Source organism: Nematostella vectensis, chromosome 1 (assembly GCF_932526225.1).
Source record: "Nematostella vectensis chromosome 1, jaNemVect1.1, whole genome shotgun sequence".
NCBI lineage: Eukaryota > Metazoa > Cnidaria > Anthozoa > Actiniaria > Edwardsiidae > Nematostella > Nematostella vectensis.
Genome location: NC_064034.1, coordinates 1327632 through 1352446, shown reverse-complemented (window position 1 = coordinate 1352446; position 24815 = coordinate 1327632). Strand labels below are relative to the sequence as shown.

Below are 24815 nucleotides of genomic sequence, written 5' to 3'. Positions count from 1 at the left end.
TTTATTTTACACTTTTCAACGATAGGCTATATAATAAAAAAAATGGGGAAGCGGGGATGGTAAAACGTACCGCTGGCCGGTGGTCGACTCACTTGTCGTAACAAACGCATAGGGACAGCTCGCTGGAGGAGCCAAAACAAGGCAAACACAACCAGTAGAGGAAAGAAATGCGTAGTTTATTAAACACTAACAAGGCATTACACAATACTTTGGAATAAATTTATCCTAGAGCCTGTGATCTCACAATCCAATCTCCGAGCACTTCATTATCTTAAAGATACTTCTAGTGCATATTTTATAGTGTAGACTAGACACCTTGTTGAACTGTCACGCTATGAACTTGTTTGATAGATATTTAATTTTCATAATTTCGCATACAACTGTTAGTCTCCTTGAGCGCGTTCGCGACTGACAAAGGAGACTAATGTACTGTTAACGCAGAAAAAGAATGAAGAAGTTTAATAAGTTCTTGTACGGGATTTTCTTAGCAATATTAGCCATATGTATATTTGGATTCTCCAAACGATGTATGGGGGAGAAGGAGGTTTAGACTTGAGAAAGTTAATGACCAAAGGGAATCCTACTTAACGGCAAAAAGAGCGTTAGAGCTATTAAACACACATATGAAACCTAAAAAAGATATTTTCATGGCATTGATAACTGCTCCTACTAGACTAGATCGTCGGATGGCCAACAGAGAGACGTGGATGACGACTCTGAACCGCTATCCTAACATAGCGATGAGATTTTTCACGGATGGCAAAGGGGTGTCTACAAAACGAAGACCTAAAACCTAATACCTAAAACCTGTGACCCCAAAAGCTAGACCCCTAAAGCTACGACCCCCCAAAAATTTCAGTTATTATTTAGTCTACCTTGCTTCTTAAATGACTACACAGCGCGAAAGGTTCATATGGAATCAGTGATCCTAATGAGGTAATTCAGCAAATTTTGTTGTGCTTTTCATGGAGGAAATATTCTCATGTGCGCGCCAATGTCAATAAAGAATTTTAATCATCGTTTATTATTTGCTGTGTCTACTTGCACGGCTTCCGGTAAAGGAGGAAAAAAAACTAGCTGCACGGCTGTCTCCAGTTTGCTCGATTTTTAGCCTAAATAACAAGTTTCTGGCTTTAAAACACTTCCACAATTATTTAGAATAGCCAAGCGACGCCTTTTAGCCTGAAAAGCTATGCAACAAGCGGCCCGCAAATGCTCGGCAAAGTATGAACGAAGCGTGGAGTTCGACATTTCATGCGTCGTTCATTATGTGCCGAGCACTCGCATGTCGCCTTTTGCGAATTTTTTCAAGCTCGAAGCCATCGTTTGGTCGTTTCTTAAAACGCCGATAAACTCAGAAACCGGAATGTCACCCGGTAAACATTTTCGGGTGTTTCTTCTAAAATCTTAATTGCCCGCTAACTTACGGGAAATCGCTTCATGTTCTAGTTGTGTCGAGTTGTAGAAAGTTTTCATCACAGAGAAAACCATTCCACTGCCCGGTAAAAAGTGGGCCAATCAAGGCTTACATCATTCTATCAGATTTCCCTCCAACCAATCAGTTTCATCTCTGTCAAATGATTTGACATTTAGCTGTCACAGTGCGCATAAAAATATAAACAGCTTTGCGAAATTATTTCCCTGCTAGCAGAGGCCTCTTTTCTCTGTATTTCGCTGGGCTGGAGTTCCTCGCAAACGCCAGCACAGCGAAATACAGAGAAAAGAGGCCTCTGCTAGCAGGGAACGAAATTATTAGTTTTTCTACAAAATAAGACTATACTTGTTCTTTGTCTTTCTTTCGAAAAATGTCGATGCCACAGCAATTTTGGGGGTGCACGTTTTCTACAGACATCGACAAAACTAGGATTTTAATAACCTTTTAGCCAATCTATTCATAAACTTTAAAAATTATAATTTACTTGTCTGGAACCCACATCGGCACGCTACGCAAGAGCTTTGTTTTGATAAACACTTTTCCTCGCCAGGACGAAAACTATTCTGGGGGCATTTTTCTAAATAACCGGTAATTGCCGGGTCTGTTAGGTTACCGGGAGAGTTTTTGGGATAATTTTTCGGGCAAAGGAGCGTGTCTGAAAAATGTGTGCAACTACCATTTTAAATGGGACAAATAAACGACGATTAAAAATAGTTTATTGGCGTGCACATGAGAATATTTCGTCCATGAAAAGCACAACAAAATTCGCTCAATTACCTCATTAGGATCACTGATTCCGTATGAAACTTTCGCGCTGTGTAGTCATTTAAGAAGCAAGGTAGACTAAATAATAACTGAAATTTTTGGGGGGTCGTAGCTTTAGGTCGATTTAGGGGTCGTAGCTTTTGGGGTCACAGGTTTTAGGTATTAGGTTTTAGGTCTTCGTTTTGTAGACACCCGGAGTCAAAGGCTGGCCTGACGATATTCGAGATAAAGTTATCGAAGAACGCAAAAAGTACGGCGATTTGGAATTTCTCCCTACATCTAATGGTTACTGGTACGGCCATCGTTACTTGTGGATGCTGTTTTGGGCATTTGAGCCCTACGACTTCGACTTTTTTCTCAAGACCGATGACGACTATTTCGTGTGCTTGAATAACCTCGCCAACGACTTGCAATACAGGAAAAACGAGAAGTACCTCTACTGGGACTGGCTTGGATGCGATCCTAGTATGGTGGCGATGGATTCTGGACTTTTAATTCTCGGGAAGGACCTAACGAGCGAGTTTGTCAAGCGAAATGACACGCTAATTTTGTCATCCCATGGCCGGGCAGATGATTGTTATGTTCATAATGAATTAGAAGACGATAAATACGATGTAACCTATTTCGCAGATAACTCGCGCTTGGTGCATTACAGAAGTGATTTGAAGGACAGATTGAATGACAAGCTGTGCTCAAACTTAATAGGAATTCACCAGGCTTATCCCAAGTACATGAGAGAGTACTTGAATTACGTTAAAGACAACTGGTATAACACATCTTTCGCTAAAGTCGTACGTAAACCGTACGGGGAGTACTGTGCTAGGCCGAAGGGCTGGGATTGGACAGTGCTGAATCCTTTTTGGAAACACGAGCCTAAACCTTGTTGGGCACCCAAAACGGATTGGCCAGAGCTTCACAAATATAAGATGCATAAAAGGCAGAGAAGACAAAAGATGACTTTGGCAGCGCCATCATTGCCATCCTCGGGGACCCAGGGCGTCGCGGAGATCGGGCACACAGGGAGCGCGCGAGAAAAAAAAAGAGCACTAGTGCCCTTTCTTTCTCATTGCAGGCAAAGCTTGGCTGGGGGGGGGGGGGGGACTGCTTTTTATTTTGGTAACCGCCATATGGCCTGAATGTCGCTGTTTTTATTATAATTGTGGGAGTAAGGAGCAGACACCACCCCTTGAACACCATCCAGCCAGGAGAAGTGTTGTTTCATGCCCATTTTTCAGGGGTGTAAAAACTATTGTATAGGGGGATCTGGGGGCGTATTTTGCCATTTTCAAGTATATAAAATGCTCATTATTCTGTTAAAACCTAAATAGAAAACAGCATCATTTAGCTCCTTCCCAACTGAACTCTTATTTACATATCTTTTCATATTTTGACATGAATTGAAATAGGTAAATTTTATAATGGAAGTTAATAAAACCATAACTGCAAAAGTAAAAGAAGCCTCAGTTTAGGTGAAAAACGATTTTCAACGCCAGCCAAACAAAAGTCTTGAAAGTGCAAGCAGAAGGCGCATCACATTCATTTTTCTACCATGTAGGGGGTCTGTGGTTCTCCCCCCCCCCCCCCCCCCCCCCCCAAAAAAAAAAAAAAAGAAATTCCAGACTATAAGAATGCTCGGAAATTGATCAGAATAACTATTCAAAAAACAAGGCCCTCCCCTAAACCTGTATCAAAATTTGAGGCGCTCCCCTCAATCGACGCTCAAAAAATCGCAGCCCTCCACCCCCGTTAAATAATAACTATTACCTTACCGTTTTCGGACTTTCGGGATTTCGTTGGCGGCGCGCAAAAAAAAAAGCAGGAAGCGAGTCGCTGGAATCCCGAAACTCCGCAAACAGCAGCAATTTCCGAATAATCCCACTGGAGAGCCGGCTGGCAGGCTAACCACGCGACAAAAGTCTGGTTTCCATATTATCGCACTCGTTCGCAAGTAATTTGACCGCAGGGTGATATTGCATATATAGTTTTACACTATCTTCTGCGATGGCGTGCGTTCAGAAGAAAACACCGCCTAAATGGCATGAGGATGGGGGAACACACTCAATTCGTAAAGTTTATTAATTCTTCAGAAGATCGAATACAGCACTGTTGAAGTTTAAGAAAATTCAAAATCACCTTATGTGGTGGTAGAATTCTTTTTTTTTTTTAATAAAAAAGTGGATTGTCTGTTACAAACATGCCCCTTCCCTCCAACTCCCTGTAAAATCTATAATATACTACATTAACCCATTTCTTACTGTACAAATCGCTATATGATCGCGGCCTTAGAACAAATTCAGGATAAAAATAAATATAAATCTTTTGTTTAACTTACAAGTCTTCTTATCATTTATGAATTTACAAAGAATATTGTCTATTGTCGCCTCAAGACTGATGAGACTCTGTTATCAGGCCCATTCAGCCGAATACTTTGCGCAGTAGTTGAAGCCCTTCATAGCAGGGTATTTCTGTTTGCACATCACGCTCCATGATGCCGTGAGACGACAGTCGCGGCGGCGCATAGTACATAGAATCGTCCAAGGCTTCTCTGGACTGCGCGGAAACCTTTTCATGACGTCAACTTTTACTCCGAGAGCTCCAAGAAAGAAATACTAAATAACAACCACCGTAAGCAGGATTAGTGTTAGGGTTAGGGTGATTGTTATATAGAGCTCGCCCTCAAAGAGTGTCCACCATCCAGCCATTTTAAATCACGAACGAGTAGAGCAGACCAAGAGTGGACTGGGGACAAGACTATGCAGGGCGTTACTAGTCCAGTGGGGCGTGCCGAGTAGTTCCCAGTCCTATATAGACGCTGAGATTGTATGAATCTCGCTCTTACGCAGCATCTAACACATCATAGATCTGGAAATCGGTTTGGATCTTCCTACAATTCATAAACAAATACAATAGTATCAACATAGCAGCCGCATGGATAGAGGTAGCCGCAAAAGGAACGCGACAGTCCCCATTCTCCGCACCAGTCCCCCACCCTCTGCGCCAGTCCCCCATCCTTCTCATCCTTCCCCCACCCTCCTCACCAGTCTCCCACCCACTTCACCAGTCCCTGTCCTTTCACTAGGTCATCTTAAGAAATCAGCATTTCCTTTTCAAGGATCACAAGTGTTCGCTTACCTTATAGTCTCTAGGAATAAAGAACATTGATGCTGGGATCTTCTCACATTTATTAAAGTCCTGAAAAGTTATCTTTGCTGTTATGGTTGGAAAGACGGGTATTTCTGCAACATAAAAGTATAGTCAAACAAGCTAGCTTAGCAAGTCTGAAAGGGAAACCAACAAAATAGAGATAATGTGTCTAGTAGTCTTGCAAACCCGCTCACGGGTAAAATCTTACAAAAAGACACTTAAGATACTTGCTTTCGTAAATCTAACAGAAACCCAACTCACCCAAGATACTAACTTGATATATCTAAGAGAAAGCCCATTCACTGTAGATACTAGCTTGGTAAATCTAACAGAAAGCCCATTCACTGTAGATACTAGCTTGGTAAATCTAAGAGAAAGCCCATTCACTGTAGATACTAACTTGGTAAATCTAAGAGAAAGCCCATTCACTGTAGATACTAGCTTGGTAAATCTAAGAGAAAGCCCATTCACTGTAGATACTAACTTGATATATCTAAGAGAACACCCATTCACTGTAGATACTAGCTTGGTAAATCTAACAGAAAGCCCATTCACTGTAGATACTAGCTTGGTAAATCTAAGAGAAAGCCCATTCACTGTAGATACTAACTTGGTAAATCTAAGAGAAAGCCCATTCACTGTAGATACTAGCTTGGTAAATCTAAGAGAAAGCCCATTCACCGTAGATACTAGCTTGGTAAATCTAACAGAAACCCAACTCACCCAAGATACTAACTTGATATATCTAAGAGAACGCCCATTCACTGTAGATACTAGCTTGGTAAATCTAACAGAAAGCCCATTCACTGTAGATACTAGCTTGGTAAATCTAAGAGAAAGCCCATTCACTGTAGATACTAGCTTGGTAAATCTAACAGAAACCCAACTCACCCAAGATACTAACTTGATAAATCTAAGATAACGCCCATTCACTGTAGATACTAGCTTGGTAAATCTAAGAGAAAGCCCATTCACTGTAGATACTAGCTTGGTAAATCTAAGAGAAAGCCCAATCACTGTAGATACTAGCTTGGTAAATCTAAGAGAAAGCCCATTCACTGTAGATACTAACTTGGTAAATCTAAGAGAAAGCCCATTAACTGTAGATAAAAGCTTGGTAAATCTAACAGAAACCCAACTCACTCAAGAAACAAGTTTGGTTAATCTAGCAGAGACCCCTCTCACTGAAGATACTAGCTTGTTAAATCTGACAAAAACCCAACTCACACAAGAAACAAGCTTCGTTAATCCAGTAGAGACCCCTCTCACTGAAGATACTTGCTTTTGGCCCTGATACTTATATGGTTAATCCAGCAGAGATCCCTCTCAATAAGATACTAGCCTTTAGCCCTGATACTGCCCTGATACTCACCAAATCTAACAGGGAATCCAGGGGGCAACTTCATTGCGACAAATTCCTTTAACTTGCTAAAATGCTTAAATGGTGCGATGACTTCTAAAACTTTAAGAACCCTTAAAATAAAATTAAAAAAAAAACAGTTTTTTACAAACAGCTTTATATTATTTAAAACCATTGATAATAAAGTACTTACAGATCTATAGAAAGTGGGAATTCTTGACTCTGAAATAAAAAAAACATAAACACACCTTTAAAGTCCTGTTTGCAATGTGTGTCAAAAAGTTGATAGCTTAGATGACAAATATTTTACCATAGCAACATACGCCTTCACTGGTTTTCTATCCTCTTTCAATACCTGGGCTCTACCCATATGAGGAAGCCTGAAAAAATAAAAGGATAACGATTACTGTAAGTAGTTGAAAAATTATGTTGCAAAATAGTATTATTGAGCTTCAGGAAATAGCACTATATAAAATAAGTATTTTTATTATTATTATTATAATTACTATTACTATTATCATCGTCATTATCATTATTATAATCCATAAAATATTTAATGCCTGATACTATTTATGGATATTTATCTTCAGTAACTCAAGCAGATTTAGTTGGCAACTAACATTTACTTCAAGGGTGTCATTTGAATTTCCTGGGGTACTAAAAGAACCCTCACACTTTATGACTCAAGTCGGCTCGAAAGTCTTAACTAAACAGAAATATTTGGCAAGAGAGCTCATAGAATATTGAATATATTCATATACAGGCCCCCGAAGAACGTGCTTTTTCCATTAGCCCTTTTAAAGATTATCCCTTGAGTAAGCTGATGGTTCACTACATCTCTCGAGTGGTAGTAACTTACTCATCAATGTCGTAACGCAAGTACTCTGACCATGTGAGCTCAGGTTTAGGTGGAGGTTTCAGAGATTCACGTCTTGTTGTCTGCATATTCAGAGAAATAAAGTTGCAATAATAGGGTAGCTCCAATATAGAACACTTTGTTCTATCACTGTTGAGAGACTTATTCTGTTTTAACAATGAACCCTGCTAGCCGGCTCTCGGGAGTTTCAGGATTCCTGTGGAAGGGGAAAAGGCAAAAGGAGAGCTGCCAGCAAGACCCCATGTTTTTGCATTCCTCCCCTTTCACGCTTGACAACACTTGTCAAAAGAAAGTGCCAGGAGCTATCAAATCGAACCAATGACAGCTGTTCAAAAAGAAGAAAAATGGTCTAAACTTGGAGGCTTACACTTCAGCTAAAGCAAAAAAAGATGCAACAAGCGGCCAATCAAAATAATCGTTTGACCCGTGAACCCGTGAAATTTAGAAAAACTTGCACATTTAGAGAGTATTTAAAATTGGAGAGAATGTAAACTCAAACAAAAACAGCAATTATAAGCTCTCCCCATGCAAACGACTTCAATCAAATTTGTAAGGTGTGTTCCCAAGTGAAATACGGAATTCTAAGAAGTTCCAAGTTATTATTCAACAAAAAATATTTTTCTTCCTTCGCAAAGGCCAGTGCAAGAAAAAAATCCCCCTTTTGCTTTGATATCAAGGCAATCAAGGTTGTCTCATCAACAAAGATCGCACTTAGATTTCGGAATGTGGAGGTCTACCGCTCCAGCGCTGATCTAAAATTGGAGGCTTACACTTCTTAAGCTGAACCATTCTCTAAAGTAAGACCTTTTTAAAAGGCAGTCTTGGTTTCGAGGCTTTTTGCCTCCTTGACCTAGTCACATATCAACCCTAAGAGCGAACAAAAAATGACTAAAACTTTCGGACCTTCACCGCCAGCCACGAAGCTCATGGCGCTAACAAATACTTGGTAATAAATAAAGCTTTTACCAAAGCCCATTGGTAAAATCCCTAAAGAGCAGAGACTCTTTGGCAGACTTCATCTCGTAAAAATTGCAATTTTTAAGTCTTAAAAGTGGTTCTGAAATGGATGTGGAGTGAACAAGTGTCTCCTGCTCTCCTTTTCCCTCCCCTCGCCACAGGAATCCCAAATCTCCAGAGAGCCGGCAGACTTTCTTTCATGAATTTGATATGTGCAACAGTGGCACATAACATAGTTGTCATGAATATGGTGAAGGTAACAGAAGAAAAATAGTTTGGAGGAGTAAATTATTGGGAAGAAAGGTGTGCGCCACCACATGCTATAACCAAGTATTAATCACATAGGGACAAATATTGTTGTATTAATATTTTGCACAGAAATTACACAAACCTCAGGTATGCTCTCTATTAGGTTGCCTCCTTTGCTTAAGCTGTCCATTAATGCCTGAAAGTAACAGGATAGAACATTTTCAAATAACTTAGAAAAAGGGTGTCCCTTATTTTATTTTGTAAATAGCTTTATAATTTAACAGGGGGTAAAGTACCTTATTTTTTACAAGATCTTCATCGGAAAGATGCTCTCTTCTAAAAAATAAAGAAATAAGTGTCACAAGAAGAGATTTAGAAAAAGAAAAAAAGACCTCCAAAAAGCCCAAGCAAAGAGTGCCATCATTATTGATAGGTGCAGATCCACCCTATTTACACCTGTTTACATAAAAAGGTCAAAATGTGTAGAGTTGGTAGAGTATGTTAAGTCTGAACTGGATGTCTTCATTTTGTTATTGAGGTGCTGTGTTAATAGCACTTTTTATTTTGGTCAACAGTTCAGAATTTTTCCTGGATCCAAGCCTGACTGGTGAGAAGCTGCTTGTTCACAATGTTGGGAGATCTTGCGAAGTACTTTGCCAGCATTTCCTTTGTCTTATACTCAGTCGAGCGAGACTTCTGCAATAATGCTGACCGGTTTTGTCACTGTTTGGATAGGACTCCATTGTACCTTTTCCTCGACACTAACATCATCCCATTTACTGTATAAACGTCTGCCAAGTATGGGCCAACCATTTCCTAAAAGTATATAGTTGATTAGATGGTTTCTTTTGAAAGACCAAAAGAATAAATAAAAAAAACTTTCTCAGACTCTGCCCTGAAGAAGTCTTATTAAAGACGAAAATTTGGCAGAGTCGATTTCCAGTTTTTGGTGTATTATATTCATTGTTCTGGTACGAGATCGCGACAGTTTGGGCTTTTTGATTCTATTAAAAAAAACTTTCAATATCTAAATCATTTTATATGTACATACTGTTCTGTCTGCTTTCCAAAACCATCCGCCCTGAGCTCTTGAGAATGTGATGGGCTTTGTTGACATGTATACTGACACAATATCACTAGAACATAGAATGTGATGGCCTTTTTATTGATATTTAACTGACACAACATCACTAGAACATAGAATGTGATGGGCTTTGTTGACATGTATACTGACACAATATCTATAACCAAAAAAATTGACATGTATACTGACACAACATCACTAGAACATAGAATTTGTTGACATTTATAGTGACACAATATCACTAAGAACATAAAATGTGATGGGCTTTGTTGACATGCGTGCATATATAATAAGGATCAGAGAGTCTAAAGCCTTAGCATGGCAACAAACATGTACAGAGACAAGGTTTGCACCTGATGATGATTTAACCACAGTTAATTCAAATCAGGTGAAACTCTTTTAATCTTTGGTTTGACCTCTTTCCCTGGTAAAATATTCTGCAGGTTGAGTAGACACAAAAGGTAAGAAATATAACCATTTGGAAGAAAAAATAATCACCTGCTCATTAGTAAATCAACCTCTTCTTCAATCTCTGCTTCAGTTTCCTGTAACAGACCACCCAATATATCAAATTTAAACTTTAAAAAGTTCCCTCAGTAACCAGTTTTGGTGTACTTTAGTTGTACTTTAGATTCAACAAGTAGTTTTACTATACCTCAGCTCTCAATCTCTGGAATACTTTTTTCTCATTGTCAAGAACAGCAAATGAATGCTCTCCTAAAGCAAAATGACATATTAATCAAATTATCCTGATTTTGCAAAAAAAACATAAATTAATAATTGATTTGATAGGTTGATAGAAATCAAATTATAGTCACCATTTGCGTCACCATTGAATATAAATGAGATGTCACCTCTTTGCCACTTCATATCTGTAAAATCTACTAGTGTACTATCCATTCTGAAAAAAAAAACATAAAAATGTTTTATTGTCATTATAATCAATTAGTAATATCAATGGTTCCCAGTTGTCACTCCATTCACAAAACACAAAATTATGATAAGATTACTGTCACTAATAGATCTGTACATTTGTTCAATGTGCTTTAAGAAATATTTGAAAACTGTGGAGAAAGTCATTAGGCATTTGTCGGAAGTCTTGGGAGCGTTGCCAAAGGGATAGGATGAGAATATGTTTCAACTTCACAGGTACTAGTATTCTTTTTTATCAGTATTATACTTATACTATACAGTACATTTCATCTCACCTTACAGAGCAACCCCTTTTATATATTTTACAAGTATCAGAAGGAAGAATTCTTGATAATAGGGGAACTGCAATAAAACAAAAATAAACATCAATTTTCTTTTCATATTCACACAGTACTGTACATGCAGTACTAAGAAGCAGGCTAAGAAGTTAAAATTAGATACATACCCCAACTTTGAAAATCCCAGGTAATTTCAACATAAAAATCTCCAAGCTGTTAATTAAAGATAACAAGTTTACAATAATAAACAAAGAGTACATATCACGTTTATAACTACTATCTCATGGATATTTTCTTCAGCTTGCAGCGCAACTACTTTTTCTTCTTTTATTTGTGGGGGCCTCCAAGTAAATTGTACCTACAGGCTAACATGGAAATTCAATGAACAAAGGGCCACCATTTTGTCATTCAAGAAAACGCCAGGTGCAAGAAAGCATCCATTTCCATCAGCTGATTTGCAGGATGCTATTGCAATAATTTTGGCCAAAAAATTTGAATACTGTTTATATAGAACTTTGTTTAAAAATAATTTTTCAGAGATTTCTTCAATCAAAAATTAATAAGAGCTAACAAATACCTCTTTTAGTGCATCTATAAGTTGAGGGCGTCTTGTCTCGACCTCATTTCGTGTCTGTGATTTTATCTTCTTCAATAGAGAAGTAACTATAGATAAAAACAAATTGCATGTGACTTTTATATATGAAATAGTTTGTACAATGCCTGAAGCTGCCATAAATGCAGAATGTACTCACTTATGTGTCTGTCGCCATAACTGATGGCTTCAGCCAGTGGACTCCAACCAAGATCATTCTTCACCTTGACTGGAGCCGCATGGGCAAGCAAAAGATAAACACATTCTGCACAAAACAAAAGCATATAAATACAGGGAGGCAGCTAACAAAGGGGACAGGGGGGACAGGGGAGGGGGGGACAGGGGAGGGGGGGATAGGGGAGGGGGGGATAGGGGAGGGGGGGACAGGGGAGGGGGGGACAGGGGAGGGGGGGACAGGGGAGGGGGGGACAGGGGAGGGGGGGATAGGGGAGGGGGGATTTAAAAAGGATACACGACAAATAATGGTGTGCACCCCAGCTGATACAAGGGGGTTCTAGATCCTGATCGGCTCAGTGCAATTTCATTATTTCCCTATTTGGCTAACAGGAACTTGAATCGATGCTAAGACAAGAGACACAACAGAATTTGAGGATAATTTGGGGAAAATAATTGATAAAACCAAATCATATACAAAATAGGAACTGAATAAAAACAATTTTGTATTTTTTAACTGGACTATAGATAAGTAAGCCTAAATAATAGTATATTTCCAGACTATTTCAAAATATTTTCAGTAAATTAGCAACCAATTTATTCATGGTTCTAACAGTATCTCTCAGTAATAAAGGAATATCAAACATCTCTTACCAGACTATTTGCTACTTATTGTGAGGGCTCATAGTAAAATTGTAACCAACCTCTTCTCCCTAAAATCACAGCTAAATGTAATGGGGTGTTACCTACAATGAAACAATCAATAATAACATCAATAAAAACAATCACCATGGTATATCAAATTGTGATATACTGTTTAGTAGTCTGTAATATATCCTGCACAATTCACAATTCTATCACATTTATTAACCAGTAAACCATAAAAAATATTTTATGTCAATGACATTCAAAATAGAAAACGAAAATCTTTTTATAATATCAACTGTTTACATAATAAAGCATACGTGTCTACATATGGTTGACATGCATCTCCCATGGGAAAGGCACTATGTCAAACCACTTCCCTGATAAAATAACTTGTCTTCAAAAACTTACTAAACGCGATGTGTGTTTGACAGTGGAGGATATTTCTTGGAGGACTCACCTTGAAAATATTCGCAAAATGCGAACCATACAAGCCCACACTACTCGCGCTAAATGGCTCTTTGTTTTCCCGTCTATGCATAGGTGATCACACCACATTATTTTTTATAGTATGCTTAGACGAATCTAATGAAATTTCTCAAAACAAATATGTCTACAAAGACAAGAAGTTAACTTATTTATAAATGGATTAACACCGTAAATTACCAGTCGGCTTACAGTCGACACAAGTTGCTGCTCATTTGTATTGGACTCGAAAAATTGATGTGTTTAAGCTAAATAAATGGGAACATGTGTTTTTCTCGTCTTTCAGGCCGGTGGCGACATTTTACGCTATAACTTAAATACAATTTCTTAAATGTATATAAGTAAAGCTTAGTAAATAAAACCGAGAGAGTTGTACACAAACCAGTCTTTTCATGAGTGTCAGAAAGACGCCAAAAGCAAATCGCGTTGCTCATTTCGTTCAGAAACCTGGCTTTTAAGATCAGCATCGATCATTAAGATCAGCACATCTTAACGAGTCATCCGTTGTCGGTAAAAAGTCATTAACAACTATGAGGTATGAACTGATTTAGATATTTTTTTTTCAAACAGCGCTGCCAATTTTAGAAATTCAACAAGGCTTTCACATTCAAAAAAGCACATTTCAAACAACTTTAGTGCATCAGACTACGCATACCGTGAATGTCTCTTTCCTCTATGTCACAAGTCCTGAGAGCAGTTGAAACTTTGCGCAGATTTCCCTCAAACACCGCTTTATGAAGGGGGTACCGATCATTGCTTCGATCGGCCGCCATCTTGAACTTGTCTGTTCTATGAAGTAGCGTGACGTCACGCGTTCGTTCTATTGAGAACCGAGGAGGAGTAGGGTGGAGTAAACAATAAAAAAAACAGAGATCGTCTATCTTCGCTTAGGCCTTGAAACATCATGAAAAGAAACTTAGTGATCTAGTCCGCATGTCTGTTTACTTAGATGGGTTTGTGGCGAGTAGATCTTTTAAAAGATACAAATGGTAGGCATATATTACTTGGGGCCGCCGCTGACCTCAATCTTCGCTTGCGGTATGTAAAGTGTCAGGAAGCTAAAGACGCCCAAAATAACTCAATATTTCTGACTTTATTCTTTAATTCCACCATGAACAATGGCACTTGAATTCTTTCGCTCGAGACTTGAACCTTATACCGGTGAAAATTACTTCCAATGGAATTTTGCTAGAGAGGACGAGTTGTCTTGTTCGTTTGACAAAATGGCGGAGTCTTCACTACAGTGTAAACAAGTCGACCAAAGGAGCGCTGCCAAACGCAGCTATCTGGGGAAATTTGCAGACATAACATCCCTTTTTCTACACAGGGTATGGAATACTGCCTTTGCAAGCTCTAAAGATGATAAAGCATCGGCTGATTTAGCGGTACAACGTATACAAAACAACAGTGAATGTGTTTATTTCGACTTTGACCCGTTTTGGCTGAACTGGCTTGTCAAGGGTACTTATACTCAGATATGCACGAAAGACTTCCTTGGTGTCACTAAACACTCATTGGGTGTGTTAAGAACCCAAAGCCAGCATCTCCAAGGATTACAAGACTGGGAAATTGTCAAACAACTCAAGTTCATTTTACATGGCCAACAAGAAGAAAATACAAAATTTCTTGGATGTATTTTGCAATTATTATCCGACCAGATGTGGGCAACCGCGCGATGCCTTTGGCTGTCAGCCTGCGACCGGATTGGTAACAGTTCAAAAACAACAATGTCGGCTGCTGTAAGTTTATAAATGAAAGAGATGTTTTATGGGAGCTTACATCTTAAAGTGCTATTTAATCGTGTAAGATGTGTAGATGATATATTGAATCGTTTTTGCAAACTGTTACAAGGAGGTTTGAAAAATAAATAAAAAACAGGACATGACAGTGAGCACAGCACCAAGCTGAAATTGTGGGTGTGGGGTAGCAAAGGGGGTAAAAACATCTACTTTAACCCCCCCCCCCCCCCCCAGAAAAGGGTATACTACTCTTATACTCTTCATCCCCATCCCAACCTAAGCCATTGGCCTGCCTCTACATTAGCCTCTTAGTTGTAGTAAGGATAGAAAGAACCATTTAACCCCCTTGATTTACTGTACACGAGTTCATTGAATTATAGCTTTCTGATTTTTGGTTAATAGTATCTACCACATTTGATAATGTATTTTGTTTTAGAATCCACCAAGAGAGAGTTTATCCCCAGTGGAAGCCATACCCACCAGCACATCAGTGTGTACTCTCTTCATGTGCGAAGTTGGCAACCTTCCACAACTTGTGACAGATGCAAGCGAGTATGCTGTCACTACAACATCTGACATGATCAACAATGCTGTGCTCCTCTTCGTACCATTAGAATTATTAGAGGAAACAACTCAACTTCTCAAGAGTGCTGTTAGTGTTTCTTCTGTGGCGACAGGAGACATTCTCTGGCAACTTGTTGATTATGTAACAACATGGAGACTTGATGTAGCAGAGGACTTGAACAATCTTCAAGAAATTGATTATGTAGCAGTCAATGATGAAGACTTTCATTTTGTTGTGAATATGCCAAACCTGAAGAGGCCTATTTTGTTTATTGGGGTTCGCTAGATTCCTTATTGATCATAGAATGCATACTTTTAAGAAATTTTTCCATATTGGAAGTACTTATTTGATTTGAAATATTGAATCATGTGTGAATTGTTTATCACTGACTTCCATTACATGGTAACTTCAATAATAGGCTTTGACATAAATTTGATGTTTCAAGATCATGAAAGCTGATTTACTTAATGAATGCACTACAAAGAGGTTTTCAGTGTAAATGTGAAAAAAAGGTAAATCTAGAAAAGTTTTGAAAATGATATGCAGTCAACTGTATCCTAACCTACAGAATAACTGTTAATCACCCCTGTATGTCATGAATTCAATCTGTTTTTACAGGGTAGTATTAGGGAAATACAAACTGTTTTTACAGGGTAGTATTAGGGAAATACAAACTGTTTTAACAGGGTAGTATTAGGGAAAGGGACATTGGAAACACAGCCCCATCCCCCTTCGGCTACCAAACAAAAACAGCGAAATGAATAGAGACATTGGGGTGCCCCACAATAGTCGTAATTGTTTTAAAAGCCATATAGTGTCAGTCTGCTGGCGAGAACTGCTAATTTTATAGGGCAAGGCGTGCCACGAACCATCCTCACCCAATCACGGCTTAAAGGAAAAAAGCTTTTTCGTAGAGACAACAAAGGATTACCTACCACCCCTGGAATAGTTTCCCCATAAGGAATCAAAATGTTCGGGCATCAAACCCAGAAATCGAAAGATAATTTTAACAATAAATACTCCTATAAAAACCTTATAAAAATGGCATACATAATTATAAACCCACCATGTTATATAACTCGGTGTGTTTCTGTACTTCATGTCAAAGCAAATGGGGATTGCGGCGCATGCGTGTGCCACAAGGAGCGGGGAGGGGGGTGGGGTGGGGGCGAGAAGACTCACTCGGTTCGAGTTCGAGACTTTGTTTGTTATATAACACAAGGTAAAGGTACTTCCTTTACTCGACAACCCCCCCTCCTCTTAAAGGGAATTACTCGTTTAAAGAAATGCTTACATGGAAAAAATCACCAGATTTCTTCACCAAAGAGCTACCTCTATGAAAGGACAAATAAATAATTAAAAAATGTAAATGTGGGCCCCGAGTCTGATACCTAGGGTGTGGGAAATGACTCAAAGTGTTTTATTTGATCGTCTATATCTTTTTTTAATAAAAGCATTTTTAATCAAATTTAGCGACGTTCACACTATCAGTTTATTGTATTTTTTCGAGATTTATCTAAGAAAAAATAGCATGATATTTAAATGATACGTATTTGTTTCCAATGCAACGAACGGCTTTATAGAGCTATAAAATGAGTGTTATAGAACTAAAAACTGAGTGTTATGCTGATGTCAGAAGTCTCGCAAGCAGGATGTTCTTTTCATTATTGCCGCCCCTCGATTTTACAACTACCAGTCAATATTGTATAACAGTTGGAGGTAAGGGTGTATTTATCAAGCCAACATTAAAGTGAGAGGAAAGTATATTGTATCTAATATATAAACAGTATTTCACCCATCTGACAGATATGAGCTCATCACGATTAAGTCGTAAGGGTCGAGCCTGATGTTCAGACGCGTCATACGACAGAATCCGCCGCGCTTTATAAAGAGTCATGTAGGAAAATACTGTCAAGTCAGAGGCGCATGTGAAACTAGCAACTTGCAACTAATACGCGACGAACAGTCAATGTTGCAGCGGAAAAAACAGAGCGTGCAATTATGCAAAATATATACTTTTATACCAATGGAAATTTAAATGAAAATTTAAGTAAAACCTTTAAACACAATATTACACAAGCTCTGTTCTTTTATATTTTTACGATAAAGAAATTTTTTACACTTCGTTTTCACGACCATCGTCTTGGGTTACCGGGTTAAGGAAGGGAAAGTATTAGTCCTTGTATTTGGTAAAGGTCTTGGGTAACCGGGTTAAGGGAGGGAAAGTATTAGTCCTTGTATTTGGTAAAGGTCTTGGGTTACCGGGTTAAGGAAGGGAAAGAATTAGTCCTTGTATTTGGTAAAGGTCTTGGGTTACCGGGTTAAGGAAGGGAAAGTATTAGTCCTTGTATTTGGTAAAGGTCTTGGGTTACCGGGTTAAGGAAGGGAAAGTATTAGTCCTTGTATTTGGTAAAGGTCTTGGGTTACCGGGTTAAGGAAGGGAAAGTATTAGTCCTTGTATTTGGTAAAGGTCTTGGGTTACCGGGTTAAGGAAGGGAAAGTATTAGTCCTTGTATTTGGTAAAGGTCTTGGGTTACCGGGTTAAGGAAGGGAAAGTATTAGTCCTTGTATTTGGTAAAGGTCTTGGGTTACCGGGTTAAGGAAGGGAAAGTATTAGTCCTTGTATTTGGTAGAGGTCTTGGGTTACCGGGTTAAGGAAGGGAATGTATTAGTCCTTGTATTTGGTAAAGGTCTTGGGTTACCGGGTTAAGGAAGGGAAAGTATTAGTCCTTGTATTTGGTAAAGGTCTTGGGTTACCGGGTTAAGGAAGGGAAAGTATTAGTCCTTGTATTTGGTAAAGGTCTTGGGTTACCGGGTTAAGGAAGGGAAAGTATTAGTCCTTGTATTTGGTAAAGGTCTTGGGTTACCGGGTTAAGGAAGGGAAAGTATTAGTCCTTGTATTTGGTAAAGGTCTTGGGTTACCGGGTTAAGGAAGGGAAAGTATTAGTCCTTGTATTTGGTAAAGGTCTTGCTTAGTCTCACCAGGTGTGCTTGTAGCTTGCAAAAGAAAAAGAATATAGCGACACACTCGTCATGTTGCTTTGCGAGCTAGCATACATATGCGACCTATAAAAAACGATATAAGGGCGTAGAAAGTGTACTAAACTTTTGGAGGAACTTTAGAAGTACATTTTGATAGGCTGTGTAGCTGGGCGCTTCATGGGTTATGGAGCAGTTCTGTCAGTCCTGTTCCGTTGCTCTGTTTTGCTTATTTGCTCGATAATAATGACTTGAAAGAGCAGGTTCATAGTACTGTATTCAGAAGCGCCTTAGGACATCCGCCCCACCAAACCGTTGGCGTCCGTCCTAGTCTGAAGACGTCAGCTTTTAACCGTAGGTAGGATTAACATTGTTTTCAAGGTTTGATTTTTTCCATCGAACGATCATCTTAAGGAATTTTTGAATTGCTCTGCGAAACCTTGAAATGTTCCAATAATAGAGAAACGGGTCTAAGCAAGAGTTCAACGAGGACATGACCAACACATAGCACCAGATACGGTTTACGAACCCTTGGCCAAATATCGGTATCAAGACGGGAACAAGGATAGTAGGGAGCCAACACAAGAGAGATATACCTACCACCAGCCTTACCGCCCTTGCACACCGAGTGCTCACAACTACGGCCGCGGAAACGTTCGAGAATTGATCAATGATTCTTCGGGCTTGGAGTTGACTTGTTCGGAAAACAGTGTAGCTAAGAAAGAAGATTGCGGTCATCATAAAAAGCACATAAGCGTTTAGAAGATATGCCCATGATTTGAAGTTAATGAATATGACCAGGTTTGGTAGAATCGCCAGAACCCAAGAACAGGCGATCACTTTCTTGACATTTTGGTCGCACAGCCAGACGGGGTACTTAAAGGACTTTTGCACAGCAATGAAACGGTCCATCATAACGCAGAAAATAGCATTCAGTGAGGCTATAAGCAATAAAGACCCTATGAAGGTGCGCACCGTAACGTTTTCTAGTATTAGACTCTTCTCCGCCAAATGAGAAGTATAAAAAGGCACGTAGACGGCGCAAACGAAAAGATCTGCGAATAAGAGACTGATGAGAAACATTGCTGTAGCTTCCCGCTGGCACGAGTGTGTGTACGCGAAAAACGAAACAAGAACCACAAGGTTCGAGACTGTTCCCACGACAGCTTCGCAGCTAAGAACACAGATCACTAGCACGACTTCAAAGGACGTCAATGCCCCCATCTCCAAGACTGTAGATGTCTTCCTTATGCTATACACAAACTTTGTGTGCTTTACCAGGAACCCGTCGCTCTTATCTTGTATTTTCTGAATGATTGTTGAATGTTTACTTGCTGTTTTTTTTTCGTGTTCTTTAAAACACATTGGCTACATTTCTCCTTGGCTTCAGTACTCCTGTACGACCTTACTGAGTCTGTCTGATAAAAAAAATGCAGATATATTACCAACAGAACAGGTGTTGTTTTAATGGATATTACAGAAATGTGTTAAATTCGTCAGCAAGTGCCATAGTGGATTTGTTTCTAGCAACCTTGTTTTAGATTTGTTGAGCATCCTGTATACAAAACGGTTTTGATAGCTCTGGTAATTAATATTTTTGTGGTCGAGTATTCTCGTTTGCAGGATTGAGCAGCTAACTATTTTCAATTATTTTTTAAATATTTTCAAAGCACTTATAACCCCATAGATTAATAAAGGTGAATTGCATTCAGACATGGCATTCATTAAACAACGGTACTATAAAAACAAATGTACCCCTGGTTAAATTTTCACGATCCGGTTGATACAACGCCAGATTTTACGATATTTTTTTAAAAGGGGCATGATGAAATTAGATTTGTTCTCTGTACAAAGATTATGATCAAAACCCAAATAGAACTGTTTCTACGCTATTACAAAATACTGGATCCTGTTCACTTTACCAACAATATCGTATTGGCAAATCGGAAAATCTATGGACTTTCAAGCATTTGATACCACCAATATCGTATTGGCAAATCCATGGGCTTTCAAGAATTTGATCGATAGAAAAAAAGTTAACTACTTGAACCCTTGAACTAGTCACATGTGTGTGACTTGTGTGGTAATACAAACGCCTGTGGGGGTAGGCTACAAAGGTTCCTGCACATGGTGTTTGAGCGAGAGAATTATATGTTGCGTTACGCGTGACGTGACGTCGGTATTTGATTGACATTTGTGGTATGCGAGTCGCACGTGCGTGCGAGTGTTTTTCGAGAGAGTTCGATGTGTGAGTTTTCGGAGATGTAGTCGTAATAAAACGGCTGAGTTGGAATTTAGTTCCCTCTTAGTTCGTCGAAACACATGGTCCCCCCACCCCCGATGTTTGCTGAAAAGCTCAAGGTTTTAACATATAAATCATATAATTTCCATATTCTGTCTTTTGACGGAGGAAGATGTGCCTGTTTCTAAGGGTTTCAAATTGTAAGTTTGTAAACAAATTTTAGTTCGGCTTAGTTATTATCATATCGGACGTCCAGATATGTGTCGACGTCTCAATTGACCGAGGAAGAACCGACCTACCGTAAAGGCCCGGTTTAGCGCCCGGCTATCAAGAAGCGGTCCCCCCTTTGGCAGGCCCAACTAAACTGAGTAAGTGTAGACAAAACCGAGCAAGTCTGTCCTGAACTGAGTAAGTCTGTCCTAAACTGAGTAAGTCTACACTAAACTGAGTAAGTCTGTAACTAAACTGAGTAAGTCTGTAACTAAACTGAGTAAGTCTGTCCTAAACTGAGTAAGTCTGTACTAAACTGAGTAAGTCTGTCCTAAACTGAGTAAGTCTGTCCTAAACTGAGTAAGTCTGTCCTAAACTGAGTAAGTCTACACTAAACTGAGTAAGTCTGTCCTAAACTGAGTAAGTCTGTCCTAAACTGAGTAAGTCTACACTAAACTGAGCAAGTCTGTCCTAAACTGAGTAAGTCTGTCCTAAACTGAGTAAGTCTACACTAAACTGAGTAAGTCTGTCCTAAACTGAGTAAGTCTGTCCTAAACTGAGTAAGTCTGTCCTAAACTGAGTAAGTCTGTCCTAAACTGAGTAAGTCTGTCTTAAACTGAGTAAGTCTGTCCTAAACTGAGTAAGTCTGTACTAAACTGAGTAAGTCTACACTAAACTGAGCAAGTCTGTCCTAAACTGAGTAAGTCTACACTAAACTGAGTAAGTCTACACTAAACTGAGTAAGTCTGTCCTAAACTGAGTAAGTCTGTCCTAAACTGAGTAAGTCTGTACTAAACTGAGTAAGTCTGTACTAAACTGAGTAAGTCTACACTAAACTGAGTAAGTCTGTACTAAACTGAGTAAGTCTGTACTAAACTGAGTAAGTCTACACTAAACTGAGTAAGTCTACACTAAACTGAGTAAGTCTGTTCTAAACTGAGTAAGTCTGTACTAAACTGAGTAAGTCTGTCCTAAACTGAGTAAGTCTGTCCTAAACTGAGTAAGTCTGTCCTAAACTGAGTAAGTCTGTACTAAACTGAGTAAGTCTGTCCTAAACTGAGTAAGTCTACACTAAACTGAGTAAGTCTGTACTAAACTGAGTAAGTCTGTACTAAACTGAGTAAGTCTGTCCTAAACTTAGTAAGTCTACACTAAACTGAGTAAGTCTGTACTAAACTGAGTAAGTCTGTACTAAACTGAGTAAGTCTGTCCTAAACTGAGTAAGTCTACACTAAACTGAGTAAGTCTGTACTAAACTGAGTAAGTCTGTACTAAACTGAGTAAGTCTGTCCTAAACTGAGTAAGTCTACACTAAACTGAGTAAGTCTACACTAAACTGAGTAAGTCTGTACTAAACTGAGTAAGTCTACACTAAACTGAGTAAGTCTACACTAAACTGAGTAAGTCTGTCCTAAATTGAGTAAGTCTGTCCTAAACTGAGCAAGTCTGTCCTAAACTGAGTAAGTCTACACTAAACTGAGTAAGTCTGTCCTAAACTGAGTAAGTCTGTCCTAAACTGAGTAAGTCTGTCCTAAACTGAGTAAGTCTACACTAAACTGAGTAAGTCTACACTAAACTGAGTAAGTCTGTACTAAACTGAGTAAGTCTGTCCTAAACTGAGTAAGTCTGTCCTAAACTGAGTAAGTCTGTCCTAAACTGAGTAAGTCTACACTAAACTGAGTAAGTCTACACTAAACTGAGTAAGTCTGTCCTAAACTGAGTAAGTCTGTCCTAAACTGAGTAAGTCTGTCCTAAACTGAGTAAGTCTGTCCTAAACTGAGTAAGTCTGTACTAAACTGAGTAAGTCTACACTAAACTGAGTAAGTCTGTCCTAAACTGAGTAAGTCTGTCGTAAACTGAGTAAGTCTGTACTAAACTGAGTAAGTCTGTCCTAAACTGAGTAAGTCTGTCCTAAACTGAGTAAGTCTGTACTAAACTGAGTAAGTCTACACTAAACTGAGTAAGTCTGTCCTAAACTGAGTAAGTCTGTCCTAAACTGAGTAAGTCTGTCCTAAACTGAGTAAGTCTGTCCTAAACTGAGTAAGTCTACACTAAACTGAGTAAGTCTACACTAAACTGAGTAAGTCTGTACTAAACTGAGTAAGTCTGTCCTAAACTGAGTAAGTCTGTACTAAACTGAGTAAGTCTGTCCTAAACTGAGTAAGTCTGTACTAAACTGAGTAAGTCTACACTAAACTGAGTAAGTCTGTACTAAACTGAGTAAGTCTACACTAAACTGAGTAAGTCTACACTAAACTGAGTAAGTCTACACTAAACTGAGTAAGTCTGTACTAAACTGAGTAAGTCTGTCCTAAACTGAGTAAGTCTGTCCTAAACTGAGTAAGTCTGTACTAAACTGAGTAAGTCTACACTAAACTGAGTAAGTCTGTCCTAAACTGAGTAAGTCTGTCGTAAACTGAGTAAGTCTGTCCTGAACTGAGTAAGTCTGTACTAAACTGAGTAAGTCTACACTAAACTGAGTAAGTCTGTCCTAAACTGAGTAAGTCTGTCCTAAACTGAGTAAGTCTGTCCTAAACTGAGTAAGTCTACACTAAACTGAGTAAGTCTACACTAAACTGAGTAAGTCTGTACTAAACTGAGTAAGTCTGTACTAAACTGAGTAAGTCTGTCCTAAACTGAGTAAGTCTGTACTAAACTGAGTAAGTCTGTACTAAACTGAGTAAGTCTACACTAAACTGAGTAAGTCTGTCCTAAACTGAGTAAGTCTGTACTAAACTGAGTAAGTCTGTCCTAAACTGAGTAAGTCTACACTAAACTGAGTAAGTCTGTACTAAACTGAGTAAGTCTGTACTAAACTGAGTAAGTCTACACTAAACTGAGTAAGTCTACACTAAACTGAGTAAGTCTGTCCTAAACTGAGTAAGTCTGTACTAAACTGATTATGTCTAGTTCGGCTGACAATGCAAGGCTTCCTTTTCGTATAGTCGCAAAATAAGCGACCCCCTTAAGCGCCGCCCACCCCCTAAAATGCAAGGGCAACCGAAAGCAAGGCTTTTAATACCCACAAATAACTATTTTTAATTATCAAAAAAAGGACGCGTAATGAATTATTTGTTGGTGTTGATTTCTTACTGACCGATTATTTAGTTTGATTTTCATCAAGTGTAATACTTGGAATTATCATTCATATAGAGCTAAAATCTGAAATGAGCCCCGCCTCGACGACTCACACTAAAACGAGCATTCACGGCAAATAATCGAGGACTAGGCATTTCCAAGTAAGGAACTATACTGTTACATATTTTGTATCCAATCAACTACGACATTAGTCATGTATGTATTTCAACTTTATTTGATGTATAATTCATTGAATAAAATAATTTAATACAATATATTTCATATTTTTTCATAAGTGAAGGCAACAAGAAATCTCCAGCTACAAACTGCAAAATCTGAAAGGTTCGAAAAAGCAAAAAAAAAAAAAGGAATAGAGTTTTGCGATTAATTAGAAAAGTGGGATAATTATGACGATTCATTATCTATTTCCATTCTTAATAATTTTTTGAGATGACGAATATTGTGGTGCATACGAGTATACATACCACGGAAAACAAGGGGAAATTATATAATGTTAGAAAGGCTTTTCTTGTAGAGATTTTTTGTTGCTCCCATATATCAGCTAAATGGTCTCTGAAATTTATACACTATCCTACTATATGTTTCATTTGACTAAAACGGACCTAATGCTGTCGTGTTCAGGCTGAATTTAAGCCGCATTGTCACCAGTTTACTTCCGACGGTCCAATGAAAACCTCAACCGTTAAAAGACAAAAGAATCTATTTAAAATCCGAGATATTTAACAGGCCATCCTCTCTAAATTATCTATCACATCCTCAAAGAAACTTCCAATAGACACACTGCTTTCGATATTTTGAATTTTTTTTTTTTCGCGTTTTCCGTGAAAAATCATCGGATATTGTTACGTAATCGACCGGAAGTAAACTGGTGACAATGCGGCTTTAAGTGTTCGGGACACACCTCGGGGACCTCAACAGGGGGCGGGGCGTGCAGTGGCTGCTGGGAAGTTTTCTTCCCATAATCCAAGGCGCGCCACTTGTCCGCGAAGGGTGCTTCTCCCA

The 24815-nt window shown here is 38.8% G+C and overlaps 3 protein-coding genes and 1 long non-coding RNA gene across 6 annotated transcripts; 3 read left to right on the top strand and 1 right to left on the bottom strand.

The window, feature by feature from the left end:
- Window positions 1-2261: 2261 nt before the first annotated feature.
- Window positions 2262-3336, top strand: LOC5516310. The gene has a single exon (XM_032386115.2). It carries the CDS (start codon window positions 2515-2517, stop codon window positions 3334-3336), a length of 822 nt encoding a protein of 273 aa, XP_032242006.2. The 5' UTR covers window positions 2262-2514.
- Window positions 3337-4257: 921 nt separating this feature from the next.
- Window positions 4258-13764, bottom strand: LOC5516308 (ankyrin repeat domain-containing protein 13C). The gene is made up of 19 exons (XM_048728415.1): window positions 13635-13764; window positions 12553-12594; window positions 11835-11939; window positions 11660-11745; window positions 11250-11295; window positions 11080-11146; window positions 10690-10772; window positions 10527-10588; window positions 10370-10416; window positions 9839-9923; window positions 9536-9603; window positions 9084-9123; window positions 8930-8983; window positions 7564-7643; window positions 7015-7084; window positions 6898-6926; window positions 6717-6817; window positions 5333-5436; window positions 4258-5084 (listed from the first exon to the last, which is right to left on the bottom strand). Exons 1-19 carry the CDS (start codon window positions 13750-13752, stop codon window positions 5055-5057), a joined length of 1317 nt encoding a protein of 438 aa, XP_048584372.1. The 5' UTR covers window positions 13753-13764; the 3' UTR covers window positions 4258-5054.
- Window positions 13765-13883: 119 nt separating this feature from the next.
- LOC116620368 lies at window positions 13884-16319 on the top strand. Of its 3 annotated transcripts, none has more exons than XM_032386170.2 (3): window positions 13884-14017; window positions 14307-14718; window positions 15155-16319. In XM_032386170.2, the coding sequence occupies exons 1-3, from the start codon at window positions 13929-13931 to the stop codon at window positions 15566-15568; spliced, it is 915 nt and encodes a 304-aa protein (XP_032242061.2). In that variant the 5' UTR covers window positions 13884-13928; the 3' UTR covers window positions 15569-16319. The 3 variants fall into 3 exon arrangements, 2 of the variants coding, with proteins under 2 accessions (XP_032242061.2, XP_032242060.2); XR_007311423.1 differs by lacking the exon at window positions 13884-14017 and having other exon boundaries at window positions 14098-14718; window positions 15155-15621; window positions 15654-16319; XM_032386169.2 differs by lacking the exon at window positions 13884-14017 and having other exon boundaries at window positions 14098-14718.
- Window positions 16320-20582: 4263 nt separating this feature from the next.
- Window positions 20583-24172, top strand: LOC125568234. The gene is made up of 2 exons (XR_007312166.1): window positions 20583-20872; window positions 23868-24172. It is a non-coding gene; the product is annotated as an uncharacterized LOC125568234 (long non-coding RNA).
- The last annotated feature ends 643 nt before the right edge of the window (window positions 24173-24815 follow it).

Excerpts from the sequence above, each read along its gene's own strand:
- LOC116620368 (XM_032386169.2), top strand. The coding sequence starts at position 14,098 with ATGGCACTTGAATTCTTTCGCTCGAGACTTGAACCTTATACCGGTGAA. Across the intron at positions 14,719-15,154 it reads AAACAACAATGTCGGCTGCT|AATCCACCAAGAGAGAGTTT; the intron begins GTAAGTTTATAA and ends ATTTTGTTTTAG.
- LOC5516308 (XM_048728415.1), bottom strand. The coding sequence starts at position 13,752 with ATGGCGGCCGATCGAAGCAATGATCGGTACCCCCTTCATAAAGCGGTG. Across the intron at positions 11,296-11,659 it reads TTATAGATGCACTAAAAGAG|CTTGGAGATTTTTATGTTGA; the intron begins GTATTTGTTAGC and ends TTTAATTAACAG. Across the intron at positions 10,417-10,526 it reads TCCAGAGATTGAGAGCTGAG|GAAACTGAAGCAGAGATTGA; the intron begins GTATAGTAAAAC and ends GGTCTGTTACAG.
- LOC5516310 (XM_032386115.2), top strand. The coding sequence starts at position 2,515 with ATGCTGTTTTGGGCATTTGAGCCCTACGACTTCGACTTTTTTCTCAAG.